Here is a 25,662-nt window from a genome sequence, read left to right as displayed (position 1 = left end):
TCTATACAAAAGTAAAAAACAAGATAAAAAAGACTAACCCTTTGCACACTCATTTTTTCACGCAAAATGGCTCACGGAGAACGGATTCGATCAAAAATCTTACGCATCAATAATCTTATGTATTCAGTACAAAAGTAAAAAAACGAGATAGAAAAGACTAACCCTTTGTTCACACTGATTTTTTCACGCAAAATGGCTCACGGATAACGGATTCGCAAAAATTGCAAAATTGTTCAGACAGAAGAGGTGCATTGCAGCCGTTGAGGCGCGAAAACTAGTGTAAAATATCTAAACAGCAGAGGAATAGGAATTGGCTGAGTCACGCTCTAGAAGCCAAGAACAAATACTCAAAAATCTAGGCTGTATTAGCCTAGGCTAGCTATGGCTCATTAATAATATAAAGTGTACCGTCTATGCTTATTTCCTTAGAAATATCCCAGGTCTTGAGGATTAAATGTTTCTTGGAATGGCTCTCGTGTTCTTTGCCATATATTAAAGGATGACTTCAGACAAATATTATTAGTTTCTCTGTTCTTTCCATTGTATGATTCGAAAAAGGTTTCAATTCAAAATAATGGATGGCTATTGTAACGCCTCATTAGAAATTAGTAAGTAAATAATTCGTTGATTTAAATAGCTATCGTAGCACTCAAAAACGAACGATAAATTTCACTACTTTTACAATCCCAAAGGAAATAGAAAATGGCCACTGAAAAAAAAAGGCCACTTGTTAAATAGACTTACAAAATATGCCACGAAGGAGTTGATATATCTGATTGTACCGCAGTTAATGGGGTGTAGGTTATTATGATGCCTAGTAGTTCTGCTGATCTGTAGAGATGGTGGAAAATAGATCGGTGTTTCTGGTTTGCTAATAGTGCATTTTTCAAATTTCATTATTAACTCATGTCTTCGAGCGAATAATGTGGGCATGTTCAAGAGCACTTTCATAGTTGCCGAAGCAGGGTTCAAGCATTATTGTAGTAGCACGGTTCGAGGACCCCAAGCGGGACAGCAATACCCGAGATAAAATATCTTTGGGAGGACACAGTATGAGAAGATATTAAATAGCGTAAAGAGCAAAAAACTGGTAGTTACAAAAATATCTGTATGTATTGTAACCAGGGATTACAAAATAATCAAGATTATTTATTTACTAATAATTACAAAGTAAACTATATATACTCACAGCTGTCCGGGGAAGGCTCGAAAACCCTGATAATGGACGGCTGCAATGCTCTAATTCTCAACCAATAACAAAAATCATTTATAAAAAAAAACTAAAAAAAAAGGGACAAAAACACACTCCCAACTAACAAATAATACTAAAATCTTACAAAAAAGAAACAAAAATCAACCACCCTCTCCCAATAAATGTTTCTTAAGCTTTACTTTAAATGACCCAATGTGTTCAGCGTCCCCAATGCCAGATGTAATATCATTCCAAATAGTCTCAGATAAAAACCTAACTCCGAAACGGGCACGAAACCTGCACTAAACTTTTGGTTTTATTAAAAATACAAACATGTTCAAGAGCACTTTTATAGTATCTGAAGTGGGGTCCAAGTATTATTGTTGTAGCATTTTTGTGCATCTTCTTGTTCTACTGACATGCAAGTAGCGTTTTGAGTTTGAGGATCCCAAGCGTGACAGCAGTACCCGAGGTTAGTTCTGATGTAGGTTGTATAGGCCAGTAGGAGTTGACGATCCGAGAAGCCCAACCGGCGCATACTTGTTAAACTCGTGATTGAGTAGTGGTCTTTACGTCCAATACTGTCTACTTGCAGCTTAAATGAGCAATCACTTATAAATGCTACACTTGGGATTGTTGCAGAGAAAACAGTTGGAAACGGCACATCTGGGGTTGTAATGTCATGCCTGAGTGGATTGAATTGTAGAAATTTCGATTTCTGTTCGTTCACTTGTAGGTCATTTGATTGACACTGGGTGATGAAGTATTGACGCAGCCGTTGAATGAGCCATAAACATGCAACAAAAAACGGATAAAATCTGACGAATGACGCAAAAAATAACCGTTTTTAGGTAAAAACGGTAGCAATATGGACCAGGGGTAACTGCTTTTGTTTCCATTTTCATAATTTACCTTGTGGTTTTTCTGGGTAAGCTCAATGGTATTTGCTGTTCCTTTGAGGTAAACTTCAGTTTATTCGCCTATCAAAATTTTCCATACTGTTTTTCACCACTTTCCATACTCTTTTTCACCATTTTCCACACTCTTTTTCACCATTTTCCATACTTTTTGGGGATGTTTTTCACCATATCCTATCCCCGTGGAGATGGGGAGAGTTGACAGATTTAGCTGACACCACGGGCTTGCTCTTCCTTGGAGTCAGTAAATTCAATTAATCTATTGCTTTATGATATGATTATCTATTGGTTAATCTTATGGTTATGATCTTGTAATTATAATATAATACTATCTATTATAAAATACGATTAATCTATTGCTTCTTTTAGGCTGCTTCCTTAGCGCTTCGTCATTATCCATTGTTGAATTCAAGTTTGGACGAACCGTGTGAAAACATAACATACAAAGCGGCGCATAATATTGGTCTGGCTATGGACACTCCTAATGGTCTAGTTGTGCCAAATGTTAAGCACGTCCAAGCGTTGAGTGTACTGGACGTTGCCCAAGAGCTGTCTCGACTTATTGACGCTGGATTGCGGGGAGCTTTAAAACAGTCTGATTTGACAGGTGGCACGTTTACTTTGTCCAATATTGGCTCAGTAAGTTGTTTAGCTCTATTTTTTACTCTGTTTTATATTTACATTTTCATCTTTGTTCCTCTTTTTTCCTTCGACAGTTTTCAAATTGAAATTTTGTCTAAGAACTGTCGATGTAATGCTCCAGCAATGGGAAATTTGGGGTTTCTCTCTTCTTATTAAAACATTTTTAAGTTGTCACTTCTTAATTAATTTTTTCCTTTCTCAATTACTAGGAATTTTTTTTTATTCACCTTTTATTTTTCTCAATTTTACGTGCTATATTTATGGCCTTTTTTACATTTTCCAGATTTAAGACCTCTTAATTTAAGACGTTTTCTTAAATTCTTAAATTAACAGTTTTCTTAAATCAACAGTCTGATTTAACAGGTGGCACATTTAAATCGTCCAATATTGGCTCAATAAGTGGTTTGGATCTACTTTTTTTTTACTCTGTTTTATGATTACATTTTTTTTTTGTTCCTTTTTATCTTTGCTTTGGCAGATTTAAATCGAAATCTTGTCTAAGAACTGTCGATGTTCCAGCAATGAGAAATTGGAGTTCCCTCCTTATTAAAATGTTTTTTTATGTTATCAGTTCTTAATTTATTTTTTCCTGTCTTTTTTGTATTCGCCTTTATTTTTCTCAATTTTACGTCCTATATCTATACCCTTTCGTATATTTTCTAGATTTAAGAGGTAATTTGATGTTTTATTTGTCTCTGAATGGCTCTTTTCCTATTCTCCTTCATCTTCTCCCTGTTTAAGTCCAACCCCCTCTCAATGAGACTTTCAAACGTTGTCAAACGTTATTATTTCCATTTCTCTCTTATCACGTTTTTTTTGTGTCAATTCGTCATTCATCTTAATTTATTTTCTCCTTCTCTTTTTGTCGCTAATTATAGTTTTTGATTAGTTTATCCACGTACAGTTTTATCATACTTCAAGATAAGCCTTTTTTTATTCCAAAGCTAAGATTATTTCAAAGATATGTAGAATGAGAAATAAGTAACTTAATTTTTTGGTTTCTACTCGTATTTCACAGGCGAATTTTTTTTTTATGTTTAAAATTCAGCATAAAAAAATATTTTCTGCTTTATTAGTAGTTTTATAGATTGAGGAAAATTCGTCAATTCGCATCTAGATAATTTTTATGGCACTTGGTATTAACCAAGTGACATATAGCAATCGCAAAATCTGTCGGTCTGTCCGGCTTTGCTACTTTAGGCACTTCCAGGTAAGCTAGGACGATGAAATTTGCAAAATTATCAGGGACCGGACCAGATTAAATTAGAAATATTGTTTTCCCAATTTGACCATCTGGGAGGGAGTGGGGGGCCAGTTAATTCGGAAAATAATGAAGTATTTTTAACTTACGAACGGGTGATGGGATCTTAATGAAATTTAATTTTTGGAAGGATATCGTGTCTCAGAAGTCTTATTTTAAATCCCGAACAGATCTGGTGACATTGAGGGGGGGGATTGGAGGGGGAACCTAAAATCTTGGAAAACAGTTAGAGTGGAGGGATTGGATGAAACTTGGAGGAAAAAATGATCAGAAGTCGTAGATACATGATTGACATAACCAGAATAGATCTGCTCTGTTTTGGGGAGTTGGGGGGGGGGGGGTTAATTCTGAAAAATCCGAAAAAATGAGGCATTTTTAACTTACGAAGGAGTGAATGGATTTTAATGACATTTGAAGTTTGGAAGGATATCGTGTCTCAAAGCTCTTATTTTAAATCCCGACCGGATGTGGTGACACTGGAGGGAGTTGGGGGGAACCTAAAATCTTGGAAAACGCTTAGAGTGGAGGGATCGGGATGAAACTTGGTGATTTGTGCTAAACACATTCTTCTTGGAAGTCCCCTACTATTTTGTCACCTTGATCTCATGTTCCAAATGGTGTTTACAACTGGAATAGTTCCGGCCTCATTCTCTTCTTGTCGTCTTACTCCTGTTCCAAAAAAGAATAAATCGCTGAATGAGTGTTCCTCATATCGCCCTATTACAGTTGCTACTACTTTCTGCAAGATTTTTGAAACACTCATAATGCCAGAACTTACAGATAAATGCTACATGCCGCCATGTCAGTTTGGCTTCCAAAAAGGCCTAGAGTGTGCCCACACGATTACTGCACTATCGTCAATACTTATAGATGCTGATAAGTCTGGTAATTCGCTCGTCCTAGGGAGTCATGATGTAAGCCATGCTTTTGACTCTCTGATTCACGCACAAATTCTCCTTGAGCTATATAAACGTGGAGTTGACACGTCTGCCATTCGTGCTTTGTATGATACGTATAAAACCATCTTGCTGTTGTAATCAGGCTATCTGATGGGACCGTAACACGTTTCGTTATTCCCGTCCGTCGAGGCGTCAGACAGGGTGCCCTTATCTCTCCAGTTGCCTTCAATAACTGTATCCTGAATGCCCAATCCAGCGCAGTTCCTTCGTGTATTTTAAAAGGGATTGATGTGTCAATTATCGCTTATGCAGATGATAATTTTAACCCCAGTCGAACAGTTCAGTCGTTCGAAAGAAATTTTGCTATTTTAAGTAAGGAATATGCTAAAATTAACCTTACATTCAACGGAGAAAAATCGGACGTGGTTCTGTTCAACTGGGGTGAAACTCGAGCAGGATTTACTATTATTCTCTACGGCGCACCAATTTCCCCAAAATCACAAATGAAATATTTAGGGCTTCCTATCGGTGACACTCTTAAAGCAACTAAAAGGCTCTTGATCGTTCATTTCCAACGTCAAAAAGCAGCTGCATACGGATAATTAGTAGCAAACAAACTTCGACTCAACCGCAAACTGCTAGCGAAACTTTACAATGCTTCTGCACTCCCAAATTTCCTATACCTTGCACCTTTTTGGCGTACTTTTACGAAAACCGAGCCGAAGGAGCTTCGGCAAATCTATTTCCGGTATGCCAAATACCTGCTTGCCCTTCCACCAAGGTCAAGCAATTCCTGGGTCATTAAAAGATATCATAGACCCGAATGCTTCTATCAGAAAAAGCATAGAAGCTTATAATAGTAGAATTGGTCGGCACCCATGGAGCGTTATTTTGATTCAATGAATGTTTTGCTTTTGTATGTTTTAATCGTTCTTAAGTAAGGTGAAGTTTTGTTTAGTTTGTTAGGTCATTTTCTTTTTCCTCTTTTCTTTCATTCACATTATACTCCGTTTTTCATGTGTATTATAACGGGTTATAAATAAATTCAATTCAATTCAATGAAATTTGATATTTAGATGGAACTCATGTCTCAGAGCTCTTATTTCGAATCTTGACCAGATCTTTTAACATTGGTGGGAGCTGGAGGGGGAAACTGGAAATCTTGGAAAACGCTCATAAATGTTGTAGATACGTGATTGACGTAACCGGACTGGATCCGCTCTCTTTGGTGGAGTTAGGTGGTGGGGTTCATTGCTTTGGCGAGTTTGGTGCTTCTGGACGTGCTAGGACGATGAAAATTGGTAGGCGTGTCAGGGAGCTGCACAAATTGTTTTGATAAAATCGTTTTCCCCGATTCGACCATCTGGGGGACTGAAGGGAGAGGAAAAGTTAGAAAAATAGAGGTATTTTTAACTTACGAGTGGGTGATCGGATCTTAATTAATTTTGATATTTAGAAGGATATCGTGACTCTAACAATATACGCAAACAACTATGAGGGGGGACTATGCAAACAACTATTTTTACGTAATTTTCTAGGGATTGTTTTTTGAAACATATTTGAAACAAAAAACTATGAAATTAAAAATTTCTTCTTATATAGTTTGGTGGAACATATGCCAAGCCAGTAATTCTTGCTCCAGAAGTTGCTATTGGTGCTCTAGGAACTATACAGGTATGCAAATGATTCCTTAGAATTGCTTTCTGCGTCTAATTAAAGCTAAATCAAAATATAGTAAAAGGTAAAAATTTTAATCAAGGCAGTGTAAAATTTTGAACATATATATACAGTCAGCTTATGCTAGCTCGAAATTCACGGGATCACGATTTTTCCTCGCGTTATGTGTAGTTTGGCTTGTGAAAGTAACGAATTATACATGTAATCCAAATGAAAATTCGGGTTCCAGAGGTACTTATTCGCTAAGTTTATTCCCAACAGTCACTTAAGAAAGTTAAGAATAACTTTATTAGTGCATTATAGATTTGACGTATCATGATTCGACTTTCGAATGTCAAGACTTGACTTTCAAAAGTCAATAATAATTCTAGTTTGCTAGGAAATAGACTCCTAAACATTAACCGAATCTGATACAAAAATATGTTAAACAAAAATAATACATATCAAAGTATACATGTTGCATTCTGCATTCTGGGGTTTTGACTAACAGAGGTCTGTTGAAAAAACTTCGATATGCAGAGGTAAACTTTGACTTGTGAAGGCTAAGTGAAAATTAAATGACGACTTATTTTCTGAACTTCGAGTTCAGTAGTAATTTTCGGGTCACTTTTACTTCCAGAGTAAAAATATAAATGCAAAAGTATTTCAAGTTGTGCATGGTTGTTTTTTTTTTTATTTATTTATTTTTTTTTTTTTTTTTTTTTTTTTTTTTTTTTTAATTTTTTTTACTTAGAGAGGTTTTTCTAAAGGGATTGAAAATAATTCGATATATCCAGGATTTCGAGCCATCGAGGTTCGAGTTATCGAGACTCGAAAGATATATTTATACGAGTTAAGCTGAATTGATGTGTGTATATATATATATATATATATATATATATATATATATATATATATATATATATATATATATATATATATATACTAGCTGTTAGGGTGGCGCTTCGCGCCACCCCAACACCTAGTTGGTGGGGGCGCTTCGCGCCCCCCCAAGCCCCCCCGCGCGCGTAAGTCGCTACGCGCCATATTAGTTACGCGCCATTGTAGTTGTGTCCCTATGTCCCACCTGTGAATATAGATATATATATATATATATATATATATATATATATATATATATATATATATATATGTTTTTAACTACGTAAAACTTGCGAATATACAACATTCTTTGCTGTCCCATTGTCTGTGCATATAAATAGATTGTCAGGTTTACCGACTCTTGAACATGCAACATATAATGGTCCATGGGAAAACAATCCGTATTCAGATCTATACCTCATGATTCTAATGATTACCCTTGAGCTTTGTTGATGGTGATTGCTAATCGACCATTCCCTGAGTCGCCATCGTCATTTATATATCCCCCTGTGCACCCCGGCGTCCCCTTTGTAGTTATGTCCCTGTGTCCCGGTCGTCATTTATATTCCCTGTGTCCCGGGCGTCATTTATATTCCTTGTGTCCCGGTGTCCCGGTCGTCATTTATATCCTCCTGTGCCCCCCGGCGTCCCCGTTGTAGTTGTGTCCCTGTTTCCCGGTCTGTATATACATTCGTTTTTTAATTTTGTTTTTCTCCTTTATTTTTTCCTTTTTTCTTTTTTTTCTTTTTTAGTTTATTTAGATTTTTAGATTTTTTAGTTTTTTTATTAGTTTTTAGTTTTTTTGTAGTTTTTATCATTTTTTTAGTTTTTTTAGTTTTTTTTTTTTACTTATGTCCTGGTCGTCATTTATACTCCCTGTGTCCTGGTCGTCATTTGTGTCTCGGTGCTTTGTTGATTGCTAATTTATATTATATTTATATTTATATTTTTTATATTTATTAATATTTTTTTAGTTTTCTTTTTCTCTTATTTTTCAGTTTTTTCCTTTTTTTTAGTTTTTTCTTTTTTAGTTTTTAGTTTTTTTTTGTTTTTTACCTTTTTTTAGTTTTTTTAGTTTTTTTAGTTTTTTAGCTTTTTTAGTTTTTATGGCACTTGGTATTAACCAAGTGACATATAGCAGTCGCCAATTCTGTCGGTCTGTCGGTCTGTCTGTCGGTCTGTCTGTCGGTCTGTCTGTCGGTCTGTCTGTCGGTCCCGGTTTTGCTACTTTAGGCACTTCCAGGTAAGCTAGGACGATGAAATTTGGCAAGCGTATCAGGGACCGGACCAGATTAAATTAGAAATAGTCGTTTTCCCGATTTGACCATCTGGGGGGGAGTGGGGGCCCGGTTAATTCGCAAAAAATAGAAAAAATGAAGTATTTTTAACTTATCAGCGGGTATTTGGATCTTAATGAAATTTGATGTTTGGAATGATATTGTGTCTTAGAGCTCTTATTTTTAATCCCGACCGGATCTGATGACATTGGGGGGAGTTGGAGGGGGAAAACCTAAAGTCCCGGTTTTGCTACTTTAGGCACTTCCAGGTAAGCTAGGACGATGAAATTTGGCAAGCGTATCAGGGACCGGACCAGATTAAATTAGAAATAGTCGTTTTCCCGATTTGACCATCTGGGGGGGGGAGAAGGGGCCGGTTAATTCGGAAAAATAGAAAAAATGAAGTATTTTTAACTTATGAGCGGGTGATTGGATCTTAATGAAATTTGATGTTTGGAATGATATTGTGTCTCAGAGCTCTTATTTTAAATCCCGACTGGGTCTGATGACATTGGGGGGAGTTGGAGGGGGGAAACCTAAAATCTTGGAAAACACTTAGAGTAGAGGGATCGGGATGAAACTTGATGGGAAAAATAAGCGCAAGTCCCAGATACATGATTGACATAATCGGAACTTATTTGCTCTCTTTGGGGTAGTTGGGAGGGGGGGAGTAAGTCTTAAAAATTAGAAAAATGAGGTATTTTCAACTTACGAACGGGTGATCGGATCTCAATGAAATTTGATGTTTAGAAGGATATCGTGTCTTAGAGCTCTTATTTTAAATCCCGACCGGATCTGGTGATGGGGGCGGGGAGTTGGGAGGGGGAAACCTAAAACTTGGAAAACACTTAGAGTGGAGGGATCGGGATGAAACATGGTGGGAAAAATAAACACAAGTCCTAGATAGATGATTGACATAAACGGAACGGATCCGCTCTCTTTTGGGTAGTTGGGGGGGGGGGGTTAATTCTGAAAAATTAGAAAAAATGAGGTATTTTTAACTTACGAATGGGTGATTGGATCTCCATGAAATTTGATTTTTAGAAGGATATCGTGGCTCAAAGCTCTTATTTTAAATCCTGACCGGATCTGGTGACATTGGGGGAAGTTTGGGGTGGGGAGACCTAAAATGATGGGAAACCCTTAGATTGGAAGGATTGGGATGAAACTTGGTTGGAAAAATAAGCAAAAGTCTTGCATACGTAATTTACATAATTGGAACGGATCCGCTCAATTGCGGGGGGGGGGGGGTAATTCTGAAAAATAAGAAAAATAACGTATTTTTAACTTACGAAGGAGTGATCGGATCTTCATGAAACTTCATATTTAGAAGGACCTCGTAACTCTGATATCTTATTTTAAATCTCAACCGGATCAAACGTAATTGGGGGGGGGACAGTTGGGGGGACCGGAAATCTTAGAAAATACTTAAAGCGGTGAGATCAGGATGAAACTGGATGGGAAGAATAGAAACCTGTCTAAGATACGTGACTGACATAACTGGACCGGATCTGCTCTCTTTGGTGGAATTGGGAGGGGGGAGGTAATTTTGAAAATTGAGGTATTTGTAACTTACGAAAGGGTGACCAGATCTTAATGAAATTTGATATTTAGAAGGATCTTGTGCTATAAAGTTTAACTTTAGGTTCTGACCTTCTCACAAGTGCCAAATGAGCTCTTGGCTCTTCCGACCTCGTCCAAATGAGCTCTTGGCTCTTCCGACCTCGTACCATATGAGCTCTCGGCTCTTCCGACCTCGTCACAAGTGCCATATGAGCTCTTAGCTCTTGTTTTATTAGTTTTTAGTTTTTTTTTAGTTTTTGCCTTTTTTTAGTTTTTTCAGTTTTTTTTAGTTTTTAGTTTTTTACCTTTTTTTAGTTTTTTTTAGTTTTTTAGCTTTTTTAGTTTTTTTTCTTTTTAGTTTTTTTTGTAGTTTTTACCTTTTTTAGTTTTTTTTCTTCTTTTGTATTAGTGTGAAATAATTCAGACGTCATATGCGGACAAACACGACGTCACTCGACAGACAGACATAACCCACAAACAACTTATTTTTATATATATTTATTCATATTTTTTTAGTTTTCTTTTTCTCTTTTATTTTTCAGTTTTTTCCTTTTTTTTAGTTTTTTTCTTTTTTAGTTTTTAGTTTTTTACCTTTTTTTAGTTTTTTTTAGTTTTTTTTAGTTTTTTAGCTTTTTTAGTTTTTTTATTAGTTTTTATTTTTTTGTAGTTTTTGCCTTTTTTTATTTTTTTCAGTTTTTTTTAGTTATTAGATTTTTACCTTTTTTTAGTTTTTTTAGTTTTTTAGCTTTTTTAGTTTTTTTTTCTTTTTAGTTTTTTTTTGTAGTTTTTACCTTTTTTAGTTTTTTTTTTCTTTTGTATTAGTGTGAAATAATTCAGACGTCATATGCGAACAAACATGACGTCACCTGATCCACAGATCCACACACAGACAACTTATTTTTATATATATAGATATATATATATATATATATATATATATATATATATATATATATATATATATATATATATATATATATATATATATATATATATATATATATATATATATATATATATATATATATAAATAAAGCGATTACTTCCGCTTCACATCTGGAAGCTTTTGTCGATGGAAAAAAAGAAGGAACAAACTAGATTGGATAATTAGAAAACATAGAAAATTACACAAAAAAATGAAAAACAATATACAAGCAAAATGAAAAACGAAAGAAATCCATGTCTAAAAGACTAAATTTATTGCTTAGTTTAAAAAAATTAGAATAAGGTGAAACAAACAATAAAAATCGAGACAAATATGGTGCATAATACTGTGGAGGTCCGTAAATCGTAACATGATATGAGATTCTAAGAAATAAAACAATCATTCTATTTTAAAGTCTCACGCATAACCTATGTCAATTCAGCTAAAGTCAGGCTCTGAATTATTAGGCATCAAACAGTTCGTGGTAACGAACTTTTGTAAGGAACGAGCCCACTCAATAGTAACCTAAACTCTAAAAAACGGTATGTTAATACCAATATATACATCAAATGAGTCAGATTTTTACGCTGATTTTAAATAAATAAGTTTGATCAATTTTAGTCTTGCCCATCAAAAGTTACGAGCCTGAGGAAATTTGCCTTATTTTAGAAAAAAGGGAGAAACATCCACTAAAAGTCATAGAATCTTAATGAAAGTTACACCATCAGATTCAGCGTATCAGAGAACCCTATTGTAGAAGTTTCAAGCTCCTATCTGCATTTGTATTTTTTGTCAGAAGAAGATCATGGATGCATGTTTATTTGTTTATCTATTTTTACTTTTTTTTTCAGGGGTGATTGTATTGATCCAGTGGTCGTAGAATGTCATGAGAGGGCTCATTCTAACGGAAATTAAACGTTCTAGTGCCCTGTTAAGTGACCAAAAAGTGGAGGGTAACTAAGCCCCCCCCCCTCACGCTCATTTCTTCCCAAAGTCATCGAATCAATATTTCAATATATCCATTTTGTTCAACATAGTCAAAAAGTCTAATAAATATGTCTTTGAAATAGACCTAATACCCCACAGTCCCCGGAGGAAGGGCTGCAAGTTATGAACTTTGCCCATTGTTTACATATAGTATTGGTTATTGGGAAGCATACAGACGTTTTGAGGAGGGATTTTTTCGTGTGTATGAGGGGGAGAGGGGGTTACGTAGGAGGATCTCTCCATGGAGTGAATTTTCATAGGGGAAGATTTTTTCCATGAAGGGGGTGCCGGATATCTGGATTCATATAGTATTGGTTATTGGGAAGCATACAGACGTTTTGAGGAGGGATTTTTTCCGGTGGTGGGGAAGGGTTTACGTGAGTGGATCTTTCCATGGAGGAAGAGAATTTCCATGAAGGGGATACTGGATTCTCCTGCATTATTTAAAAAATCAATGAGAAATTAAATAAATAAAACAAGTTTTTTTCAACTTTATTTTCAGTTAAAAAACTTCTTTGTTTAATCTATGTCAAGGACGTACGCACGGGTTTGGGGGCATTGGGTCCCAGTGAAATTTTAAATTTTCATGTGTTTCTCGGCACCGCTTATTCAAATTATTAAATAAATTTCTTTTTTGTCCCCCTTTTGAAAAAAATAATTCTTCGCATGTGCCTGATCAGTATCTGTCAACTCAGCCAATATCTTAATTTCTGTTGCGTTTGCTTCATCCTGTTGGATTTTTAGGTCAAAATTTTTGATTCTCCGTGACCCTCCAGGTGAATATAGAACAGGAAAAGAGTAGAAGAATATCTCTCATATAATATAATATATAATGTAAAGGGGTATAATATAATATGATTATATATATCTATATCTATATATATAAAAATAAGTTGTCTGTGTGTGTGTGGGTCTGTCTGTCGGGTGACGTCATGTTTGTGTGTCGACTGACGTCATGTTTTCAACTGACGAAATTACAGACCGGGACATCGGGACACAAATGACGACCGGGACAACGGCACATAGGGAATATAAATGACGACACTCAAAGAGAAAGCGACCGGGCCAAAAGGAATGTTCGATTAACAATCACCATCAACAAAGCACCGGGACACAAATGACGACCGGGACACAGGGAGTATAATTGACGACCAGGACATAAGTAAAAAAAAAACTAAAAAAACTAAAAAAAAGGTAAAAACTACAAAAAAACTAAAAAGAAAAAAAACCTAAAAACTAATAAAAAAAAACTAAAAAAGCTAAAAAACTAAAAAAACTAAAAAAGAAAAAAAAGGAAAAAAATGAAAAATAAAGGAGAAAAACAAAACTAAAAAAACGAATGTATATACAGACCGGGACACCGGGATACAAATGACGACCGGGACACAGGGAATATAAATGACGACCGGGACACAGGGACACAACTACAACGGGGACGCCGGGGGGGGGGGCACAGGGGGATATAAATGACGACCAGGACACCGGGACACAAGGAATATAAATGACGCCCGGAACACTCAAAGAGAAATCACAGACTGGGACACCGGGACATAAATGACGACCGGGACACAGGGAATATAAATTACGACCGGGACACAGGGAAACAACTACAAAGGGGACGCCGGGGGGCACAGGGGGATATATAAATGACGATGGCGACACAGGGAATGGTCGATTAGCAATCACCATCAACAAAGCTCAAGGGCAATCATTAGAATCATGAGGTATAGATCTGAATACGGATTGTTTTCCCATGGACCATTATATGTTGCATGTTCAAGAGTCGGTAAACCTGACAATCTATTTATATGCACAGACAATGGGACAGCAAAGAATGTTGTATATTCGCAAGTTTTACGTAGTTAAAAACATATATATATATATATATATATATATATATATATATATATATATATATATATATATATATATATATATATATATATATATATATATACAGGTATATACATATATATATATATATATATATATATATATATATATATACAGGTATATACATATATATATATATATATATATATATATATATATATTCACAGGTGGGACATAGGGACACAACTACAATGGCGCGTAACTAATATGGCGCGTAACGACTTACGCGCGCGGGGGGGCTTGGGGGGGGGGCGAAGCGCCCCCACCAACTAGGTGTTGGGGTGGCGCGAAGCGCCACCCCAACAGCTAGTTATAAATATAAAGGGGGTAGAAGAATATATTCCTAAATTCGGAGAATTTTTTTTAACCATATACTGCTAAGGTACAAACAGGTCAACAACTCCTAGGTTGGGTAGGAGGTATAAGTCGACTTAAATTTCTTCGGGTAATGCTCCCAGTACCCCCCAATTTGTCTAGTATGTAGCATAGAGTTTGTTAATTTTTTGGGAGTGAAGAAAACTTTTTTAAGAAAGCGTCTCAGCAAAGAGTCATGAGGCTTAAGCTAATATCTTACGGAGTTTACCAGGGGGCAGGTTTAGCTTTTTCTGTCAACACTTGCATAAAAATCGAATCTCACTTTTTTTATGGCACCACGCCATACAGGGTTCAACTCGTACTAACCCAATAAATTGATTGTACTCTGCACTATTTAAACCATAAATGACTAAATTGAATATGTGGAATCCTTTCAAAACTGAACCAAAAAAATGAATTTAGTGCACATTGGACAATTTAAACCATAGACAGCTAAACGGAAACTATAGAATTCTTTTAAAAACTGAACCAAAAAATGAATTTTGTGCACTATGCACTATTTAAACCATAAACGGCTGAATGGAAAATAGGCACTCCCTTGTAAAATTTGAACCAAAAATAAATTAATTGCACTATGCACTATTTAAACCATGAAAAGCTAAATGTGAAGATTTGGACTCCCTCGTAAAAAATGGGTTAAAAAATGGATCTAGTGCACTATCCACTATTTAAACCATAAACGGCTAAGTGGAAAATATTCACTCCCTTGTAAAAGTTGAACCAAAAATGAATTGCTTGCACTATGCACTATTTAAACCATAAACGCACAAATTGAATATACAGAATCTTTGTAAAAACTGAACCAAAAAAATGGATTAAGCGCACTGTGCGCTACTTAAACCATAAACGGTGAAATTGAAGACTTGGACTCCCTTGTAAAAACTATACCAAAAAATGAATCTAGTGCACTCTACTTCATAAACCATGAAAAGCTACATTGAAAATATAAACTCCCTTGTAAAAACTGTACCAAAAAATGAATCTAGTGCACTCTACTTCATAAACCATGAAAAGCTACATTGAAAATATAAACTCCCTTGTATAAACTGTACCAAAAAATGAATCTAGTGCACTCTACTTCATAAACCATGAAAAGCTACATTGAAAATATAAACTCCCTTGTAAAAACTGTACCAAAAAATGAATCTAGTGCACTCTACTTCATAAACCATGAAAAGCTACATTGAAAATATAAACTCCCTTGTAAAAACTGTACCAAAAAATGAATCTAGTGCACTCTACTTCATAAACCATGAAAAGCTACATTGAAAATATAAACTCCTTTGTAAAAACTGTACCAAAAAATGAATCTAGTGCACTCTACTTCATAAACCATGAAAAGCTACATTGAAAATATAAACTCCCTTGTAAAAACTGTACCAAAAAATGAATTTAGTGCACTCTACTTCATAAACCATGAAAAGCTACATTGAAAATATAAACTCCCTTGTAAAAACTGTACCAAAAAATGAATCTAGTGCACTCTACTTCATAAACCATGAAAAGCTACATTGAAAATATAAACTCCCTTGTAAAAACTGTACCAAAAAATGAATCTAGTGCACTTTACTATTTAACCCATGAAAAGCTACATTGAAAATATAAACTCCCTTGTAAAAACTGTACCAAAAAATGAATCTAGTGCACTCTACTTCATAAACCATAAAAAGCTACATTGAAAATATAAACTCCCTTGTAAAAACTGTACCAATAAATGAATCTAGTGCACTCTACTTCATAAACCATGAAAAGCTACATTGAAAATATAAACTCCCTTGTAAAAACTGTACCAAAAAATGAATCTAGTGCACTTTACTATTTAAACCATGAAAAGCTACATTGAAAATATAAACTCTCTTGTAAAAACTATACCAAAAAATGAATCTAGTGCACTTTACTATTTAAACCATGAAAAGCTACATTGAAAATATAAACTCTCTTGTAAAAACTATACCAAAAAATGAATCTAGTGCACTCTACTTCATAAACCATGAAAAGCTACATTGAAAATTTAAACTCCCTTGTAAAAACTGTACCAAAAAATGAATTTAGTGCACTCTACTTCATAAACCATGAAAAGCTACATTGAAAATATAAACTCCCTTGTAAAAACTGTACCAAAAAATGAATCTAGTGCACTTTACTATTTAAACCATGAAAAGCTACATTGAAAATATAAACTCTCTTGTAAAAACTATACCAAAAAATGAATCTAGTGCACTTTACTATTTAAACCATGAAAAGCTACATTGAAAATATAAACTCTCTTGTAAAAACTATACCAAAAAATGAATCTAGTGCACTCTACTTCATAAACCATGAAAAGCTACATTGAAAATATAAACTCCCTTGTAAAAACTGTACCAAAAAATGAATCTAGTGCACTTTACTATTTAGACCATGAAAAGCTACATTGAAAATATAAACTCTCTTGTAAAAACTGTACCAAAAAAATGAATCTAGTGCGCTCTGTTATTTATACCATTAAAAGCTACATTGAAAATATAAACTCCCTTGTAAAAACTGTACCAAAAAATGAATCTAGTGCACTTTACTATTTAGACCATGAAAAGCTACATTGAAAATATAAACTCTCTTGTAAAAACTGTACCAAAAAAATGAATCTAGTGCGCTCTATTATTTATACCATTAAAAGCTACATTGAAAATATAAACTCCCTTGTAAAAACTGTACCAAAAAATGAATCTAGTGCACTCTACTTCATAAACCATGAAAAGCTACATTGAAAATATAAACTCCCTTGTAAAAACTGTACCAAAAAATGAATCTAGTGCACTTTACTATTTAAACCATGAAAAGCTACATTGAAAATATAAACTCTCTTGTAAAAACTGTACCAAAAAAATGAATCTAGTGCGCTCTGTTATTTATACCATTAAAAGCTACATTGAAAATATAAACTCCCTTGTAAAAACTGTACCAAAAAATGAATCTAGTGCACTTTACTATTTAAACCATGAAAAGCTACATTGAAAATATAAACTCTCTTGTAAAAACTGTACCAAAAAAATGAATCTAGTGCGCTCTATTATTTATACCATTAAAAGCTACATTGAAAATATAAACTCCCTTGTAAAAACTGTACCAAAAAATGAATCTAGTGCACTTTACTATTTAAACCATGAAAAGCTACATTGAAAATATAAACTCTCTTGTAAAAACTGTACCAAAAAAATGAATCTAGTGCGCTCTATTATTTATACCATGAAAAGCTACATTGAAAATATAAACTCCCTTATAAAAACTGTACCAAAAAATAAATCTAGTGCACTCTACTTCATAAACCATGAAAAGCTACATTGAAAATATAAACTCCCTTGTAAAAACTGTACCTAAAAATGAATCTAGTGCACTTTACTATTTAAACCATGAAAAGCTACATTGAAAATATAAACTCTCTTGTAAAAACTGTACCAAAAAAATGAATCTAGTGCGCTCTATTATTTATACAATTAAAAGCTACATTGAAAATATAAACTCCCTTGTAAAAACTGTACCAAAAAATGAATCTAGTGCACTTTACTATTTAAACCATGAAAAGCTACATTGAAAATATAAACTCTCTTGTAAAAACTGTACCAAAAAAAAATGAATCTAGTGCGCTCTATTATTTATACCATTAAAAGCTACATTGAAAATATAAACTCCCTTGTAAAAACTGTACCAAAAAATGAATTTATTGCACTCTACTATTTAAACCATGATTAGCTACATTGGAAATATAAACTCCCTTGTAAAAACTGTACCAAAAAATGATTTTAGTGCCTTATGCACTATTTGAACGAGAAACAGTTAAATGGGAAGCAAGAACTCCCTTGTAAAAAAAAACGAACCAAAAAATTAATTTATTTCACTGTACTACTCATCTAGTCATCAGATATTTTGTTAAACCGTTATTTAGAATAAGACTAACTGTTGATTCTCTTAAGATTTGATTCTTTCCTGAGGTAATCTTTGCTTATAGGCTCTTCCAAGATTTGACAACGCTGGGAACATAGTCAAGGCTCACATCATGCAAGTCAGCTGGTCAGCGGATCATCGGGTAATTGATGGTGCCACTATGGCGCGCTTTTCAAATCTATGGAAGTCATATCTAGAGAAACCATCTCTTTTATTGTTAGAATTAAAGTAATCGAAATATAAACGAGTTGTCTATAACCAGTGATAGTTTCTACCGACAAAGCTTTTTTGTTTTTCTTTATTGAATTGAACGTTTAGAAGTTTATGAATAGATCTGATATGTTTACTTTACGGTGTTTACTTGTTGCTTCTAGAGTTTAAAAAAAAATAGGTTTTGTCTTTATATTTCGTACTTTTTTTATTCTTCTTTCTTTTTTTATAAGAATACGTTTTGAAATTTCATTTAACTTATAGTAATTAACAACCAAGCCAAAGATTATGGAAAACTTATAAGAGTGGAAACAGGCGCTAGTGTCGATAAAAAATCATCCACGCCATCTAAAGTTTGACTATGCTTAGCATTTGTCAAGCTTTGTAATCACTTTTCTGTGAGGAACTGATATCAGACACTTAATATTATAATGAAAAAGTGCCAAGTGTAGCCAAACTTAAGATGGCGATGAGGGTCTTTTTATCGATATTGGTGCCAGTTCCTACTATCGAAAGTTATCCATAATCTTAGGACCGAATTTTGAAGTATTGGAACGCCGAGGATTAATCTTTTAACTTGGTATGTGTCTTATTTTATCTACTTCTGATTGCTTTTATTGATAGGCTTAGGTGTTATTTATGTGCAACTTTTTTTCCAACAGTTCGCGGTAACGAACAGTAAGTAAAGAGTGACTCGGCCCAATAGTAACCAATACTCTAAAAACCAGAATTTTGATAACAATAGATACATTAAAAAAATTGGTTTTTATGCTAATTCCAAATAAGTAGGTTTCGATTAAGCTTAATATTACCCTTCAAAGGCTACAAGCCTGAGAAAGTTTGCCTGATTTTCGAAAAAAGTGGAAACATCCCCTAAAAGTCAACGAATTTTATTGAAAATCGCATACCCCGCTTTTAACACTAAAGATTTATCTTTTATTGCAATTCTTTAAGAACGACTCCTGAAACACGAGGGCAGTTTAATTAGAATCAAAATCGTGAAGAGAGGGGTATTGAGGAGGGGGCAGCCCTTTTCAGATATGGTAGGTGAACAAACAGTTTTCATGGATGTTTCCTGTGTTAGGATTTTTCCTACAAAGCTGGTTTGAAAAGTTAATATCCAATATTTTCGCTTTTTTTACAGTAAGAACAATTGGCTTTTTTGGGAGATCTAACTTTCAAGGCTGTTTCCTTGGTTATATTTTTTCTGCATACAAATTGGTCGTAGCTATGTACTTCTATATTATTACTTTTTCACCCTGACACTTGTGATGGCTTAGTGATAGATATTGACCAGCCTGATTTTAGTAGTTCTGTGTGCATATTATCTACTTTGGGGGCTTTGTTAGCCTTTAGGGATTTTATTACTGATGGTACTTCATCTGTTAGTGGAGGATGGCTTGGGTATACTGGGTACTATCATAGTGAACAAACAACTTAGAAACAATAGAGAAATTTTCTCGAGACGGTGGAATTAAATTCAGTGATTATTTCGGCCCTAGGTCCAAGGGCCGTCTTCAGCACAACACCAAATATATATATACACACACACACACATATATATATATATATATATATATATATCTATATATATAAAAATAAGTTGTCTGTCTGTGGATCAGGTGACGTCATGTTTCTGTGTCGGCTGACGTCATGAAATTAGTTGTCGTCATTTTTGCTTTGACGGTGACGTCATTAACGGTATTTGAACGCAAAACCGTGCAGTTAGATGAAAATCCACCTGGACAGCGAGAGTCAAAACATATCAAAACTGAAAATGATAGCGATGATGATTGGGTTTGGGATTTTGACTTGGATAAGGTCATCAATGCCTACCAGATTTAAGTTAAAAAAACAAAGGTTCGTCGATATGTACTTCATAGTGACGCTGAAAAATAAAGAAGAAAAAGAAAACTGAAAAAAGAAAAAAAGGTAAAAAACTAAAAAAAAACTAAAAAGAAAAAACACTCAAAGAGAAATTACAGACCGGGACACAAATGACGACCGAGACAGAGGGAATATAAGTGACGGCCGGGAACCTCAAAGAGAAATTACAGACTGGGACACCCGGACACAAATCACGACCGGGACACAGGGAATATAAATGACGACCGGGACACAGGGACACAACTACAACGGGGACGCCGGGGGCACAGGCGGGATATATAAATGACGACCGGGACACAGGGATTGTTCGAATAGAAATTACAGACCGGGACACAAATGACGACCGGGACACAGGGAATATAAATGACGACCGGGACACTCAAAGAGAAATTACAAACTGGGACACCGGGACACAAATGACGACCGGGACACAGGGAATATAAATGACGACCGGGACACAGGGACACATCATTAGAATAATGAGGTATAGATCTGAATACGGATTGTTTTTCCCATGGACAATTATATGTTGCATGTTCAAGAGTCAGTAAAACTGACAATCTATTTATATGCACAGACAATGGGACAGCGAAGAATGTTGTATATTCGCATGTTTTACGTAGTTAAAAACATATATTTATATCTATCTCTATTCACAGGTGGGACACAGGGACACAACTACAATGGCGCGTAACTAATATGGCGCATAACGACTTACGCGCGCGGGGGGGCGCGAAGCGCCTCACAAACTAGGTGTTGGGGTGGCGCGAAGCGCCACCCTAACAGCTAGTATATATATATATATATATATATATATATATATATATATATATATATATATATATACTAGCTGTTGGGGTGGCGCTTCGCGCCACCCCAACACCTAGTTGGTGGGGCGCTTCGCGCCCCCCCCCAAGCCCCCCCCGCGCGCGTAAGTCGTTACGCGCCATATTAGTTACGCGCCATTGTAGTTGTGTCCCTGTGTCCCACCTGTGAATATAGATAGATTTATATATGTGTTTCAAACAACTAAAAAATTGCGAATATACAACATTCTTGGCTTTCCCATTGTCTGTCCATATACAAAGCCGTATGTACTAATAATGACGTCATATGCAAACGCTCTTTTTACAAACAAACAAACATGCATACACACAACTCGTTTTTATATAGATAGATAGATAGATAGATACAATACAAATTAACTACGTAAAACTTGTGAATATACAACAGTCTTCGCTGTCCCATTGTCTGTGCGTATAAATAGATTGTCAGGTTTACCGACCCTCAAAGATGCAACATACAATTGTACATTGGTAAAGCAATCTGTATTAAGATATATACCGCATTTTTCTAGTGATTGCCCTTGAGCTTTGTTGATGGTGGTTGCAAATGCTAATCGAATTGGGAATTGCAATCTTTTAAATTGAAAAAGCAGATCCGTTGGAATCATGGGAATGCGAGGAATAAGAACAGCCTCACCCTCATAAGGCCCTGTCAAGATTGTGGCCTCTATTAGGTTTTCCATTGTTTTTTTACGGCAAGTCGCGTGCCATTGCAAAGCTTTGGTGGGTTGATATTTCTTAAAAGTATTATTGGTACGCCTATTTTTAGTTGTAGCACGTGTGGTGGAAACCCTGAAGGATCTATGGAATTTAAAAATTCAGATGGATAATTAACCGCTTCATTTGGTTCCAAAATACAAATTAACTGCGTAAAACTTGCGAATATACAACATTCTTCGCTGTCCAATTGTCGCTGCATATAAATAGATTGTCAGGTTTACCGACCCTCGAACATGCAACGTACAATTGTCCATGGGAAAAACAATCAGTATTAAGATCTATACCACATTTTTCTAATGATTGACCTTGAGCTTTGTTAATGGTGATTGCAAATGCTAATCGAATTGGGAATTGCAATCTTTTAAATTGAAAAGGCAGATCCGTTGGAATCATGGGAATGCGAGGAATAAGAACAGCCTCACCCTCAAAAGGCCCTGTCGAGATTGTGGCCTCTATTAGGTTTTCCATTGTTTTTTTTACGGCAAGTCGAGTGCCATTGCAAAGCTTTGGTGGGTTTATATTTCTTAAAAGTATTAAAACAATATTGTTGATTTCGTGGACGTCTATATTTTTGGGTGCGAGAATCGCTCTTTCACTTAGCCATTTATTATTTTTATAATTTTTTAGAATATTCGGAAATACTTTTTCAATCAATTCATTTTTGGACGTCACTAAATTACAGAAATCAGCAGGTAGTTGTATACGTCCTGAAATTGAGTCTACTGGGAGCTTTCCGTTTCCCATTGCCAGCAATTGATCTGAAAATGTTTGACCAGAGTCATCGTTTTGCAATCGGACACGCATATTTGTAGTTAATTTTAATGTTTTTACGTGTGCCCATAAATTAGAATTTTTCAGGCAAGCATTCATTTCGTCTGCAGGAGTTGATCTAGGTATTATAGGTAATGTTTGCCTGAAATCTCCCGCAAGCAATATTAATGTGCTGCCAAAGGGTTTCGACTTCCCTCGCAAATCTTTCAAGCATTGATCCAGAGCCTCGAGCGATTTTTTGTGTGCCATTGTGCACTCATCCCAAATAATAAGTTTGCATTGCTGCAATACTTTACCCATCCCAGATGATTTGGAAATATTGCACGTGGGAGTTTCTGTAGAATGCAAGTTCAGAGGCAATTTCAAAGCGGAATGAGCAGTTCTTCCACCAGGCAGCAATGTTGCGGCTATTCCGGACGACGCAATTGCCAACGCTATATCATTTTTTGATCGAATTGATGCCAGAATCAGTTTTATCACAAACGTTTTACCAGTACCTCCTGGCGCATCCAAAAAGAAAATTTCTCCAACGTTGTTATCGACACAATGCATTATCGTATCATAAATGTCTTTTTGTTCCGACGTTAACTTGGAAATGTTATTTTGTACATACGACAATAGATCACTCGTACTGTAACTTTGTTCACGATCCAATTCTACACATGTCGAAACAGCAGCGATACGGTTAGGTGAAGGCATTCCCAAATCCTGAAGAGGTTTGTTTGCCATACGTACGCACAAATCTTCTATAACAACTAAAGTGTAGTTATAAATTTCTGATGTAAAATCAAAAGTCATATCTGACGTCTCTAACTGTTTTCGATGGAGTATATCTTCGGACATGACGTCAGTCAACACAGAAACATGACGTCACCTGATCCACACACAGACAGACAACTTATTTTTATATATATAGAAGATATATATATATATATATATATATATATATATATATATATATATATATATATATATATATATATATATATATATATATATATATATATATATATATATATATATATATATAACGAAAAAAGAAATCATCAATGCAACAGCACAAACACATTAAAAAAAAAGAAAAAGAAAGAAAGGAGAAAGGGAAAACTGTTTTCCTAAATTAGTGATTAATATAGACCAGCACTTGAATGAGGCCTTAACCCTACTCATCCATACAACCACATAGGTCAAACAGCTTATATATATATATATATATATATATATATATATATATATATATATATATATATATATATATATATATATATATATATATATATATATATATTAACATACATTAAAATGACAACTTTAAGGCTAAAAATGTTTTCAATAACTTGTAAAACTGCCCTAGCATCCTTACTTTAACGAAGTTCAACCAGGACTGGTTGAACTTGATTATCGCCCAGTCGCAAGTACTTTTTTGTATTTTCCTTGGGGCGAATACTTGCATATTAGTTAAATGTATTTGACTTATAAATAAAGTGAACTGAACTCATAAAAAAAATGATGTGAGATGATGAATTCATTCAAACGAAATAAAATGAAATAATTAAATATAAGCTTCCTAAGCTAATCTTGCTTTTTTGCAGCTAGCCTTAAAGGTCTGTATGTAACGTGTTCAATACAATTGTCAGTTTGTTTAGTGAAATATTTTGTTAGATCATTTTTAATTATAATTGACTATAATGAATTTAGTGTATATTCCCCCAAGTCCCTATTTAAAGAAATATTAAGATTTATTTTGAGTTTAATTTCGAATGATTCCTGGACCCCTGTTTTATCCCCAAATCATTACTAATGAGAGAAGATTTTTCAGAAAGTATTGTGTGGCGGGATTATTAAATATATGGCTTGCTAAAGCAGAATCAAAGGATTTATTAGAACTACTAGAAATTACCGCTGTGTCTATGTACGAAACAAATAATTGAAGAAAAAACGGGTTTAATTTTTTTAAATAAAGCAGTGACAACAAAATAAAATAAAAACTACACTTTAACTAACAAAAAATAAAAATACTCCGAATATTTCGGCCCCACCTCCGGGAGCCTTTCTCAACAGGAAAAAAAAAACAAAAAGGGAAAAAATTACAACAATTTAAGACTATTTTTAAGACATTTTAAAAAATGCCACGAAAACTAAACCAAACTAAAAATATAAACAATCAAACATAAAAGTTTTTATGTTGGTTTAGTTTGGTTTAGTTTTCGTGGCATTTTTTAAAATGTCTTAAAAATAGTCTTAAATTGTTGTAATTTTTTCCCTTTTTGTTTTTTTTTTTCCGTTGAGAAAGGCTCCCGGAGGTGGGGCCGAAATATTCGGAGTATTTTTATTTTTTGTTAGTTAAAGTGTAGTTTTTATTTTATTTTGTTGTCACTGCTTTATTTAAAAAAATTAAACCCGTTTTTTCTTCAATTATTTGTTTCGTAAATAGAAAAGCAGTGTGGTCTAAGAAATTATTAGCTGTGTCTATGTCTTCTTTATACTGGTTTAGCCGTTCTTCTGGATTTTGGTGAGTCCTGTCAACATAGTAATTGCCACAGTCGCATGGCATTCAATAAACCCGTCTTTGGTGAGTAACGGGGGCTTTATCTTTACTGGAATTTGATAATAATATTAAATACGTTACAAAAAGGCCTTTAAGGCTAGCTGCCAAAAAAGCAAGATTAGCTTTGAAAACTTGTAATTAATTATTTCATTTTGTTTCGTTTGAATGAATTTATCATCTCACATCATTTTATTTGTCAGTCCTGGTTGAACTTCGTTGAAGTAAGGATGCTAAGGCTCTTTAAATGTTTTTTAAAAACAGTTTAGTTTTAAATTTCTCACTTAATGTAAG

At 34.6% G+C, this 25,662-nt stretch overlaps 1 protein-coding gene across 1 annotated transcript in view; it reads left to right on the top strand.

The window, feature by feature from the left end:
- The window catches only part of LOC136037732 (lipoamide acyltransferase component of branched-chain alpha-keto acid dehydrogenase complex, mitochondrial-like), a 60,153-nt gene extending 41,417 nt beyond the window's left edge, over positions 1 to 18,736 (top strand). The window contains exons 7-9 of the mRNA XM_065720507.1: positions 2,479 to 2,748; positions 6,514 to 6,585; positions 18,455 to 18,736. Coding sequence (XP_065576579.1) covers positions 2,479 to 2,748; positions 6,514 to 6,585; positions 18,455 to 18,622 — 510 coding nt within the window. The 3' untranslated portion in view covers positions 18,623 to 18,736. The remainder of the gene's footprint in view (positions 1 to 2,478; positions 2,749 to 6,513; positions 6,586 to 18,454) is intronic.
- Positions 18,737 to 25,662: the final 6,926 nt, after the last annotated feature.

This window comes from Artemia franciscana, chromosome 17 (genome assembly GCF_032884065.1).
Source record: "Artemia franciscana chromosome 17, ASM3288406v1, whole genome shotgun sequence".
NCBI classification, from domain to species: Eukaryota; Metazoa; Arthropoda; class Branchiopoda; order Anostraca; family Artemiidae; genus Artemia; species Artemia franciscana.
Note: the sequence above shows the minus strand (reverse complement) of the source record. Positions and strands in the feature narration are given on the sequence as shown.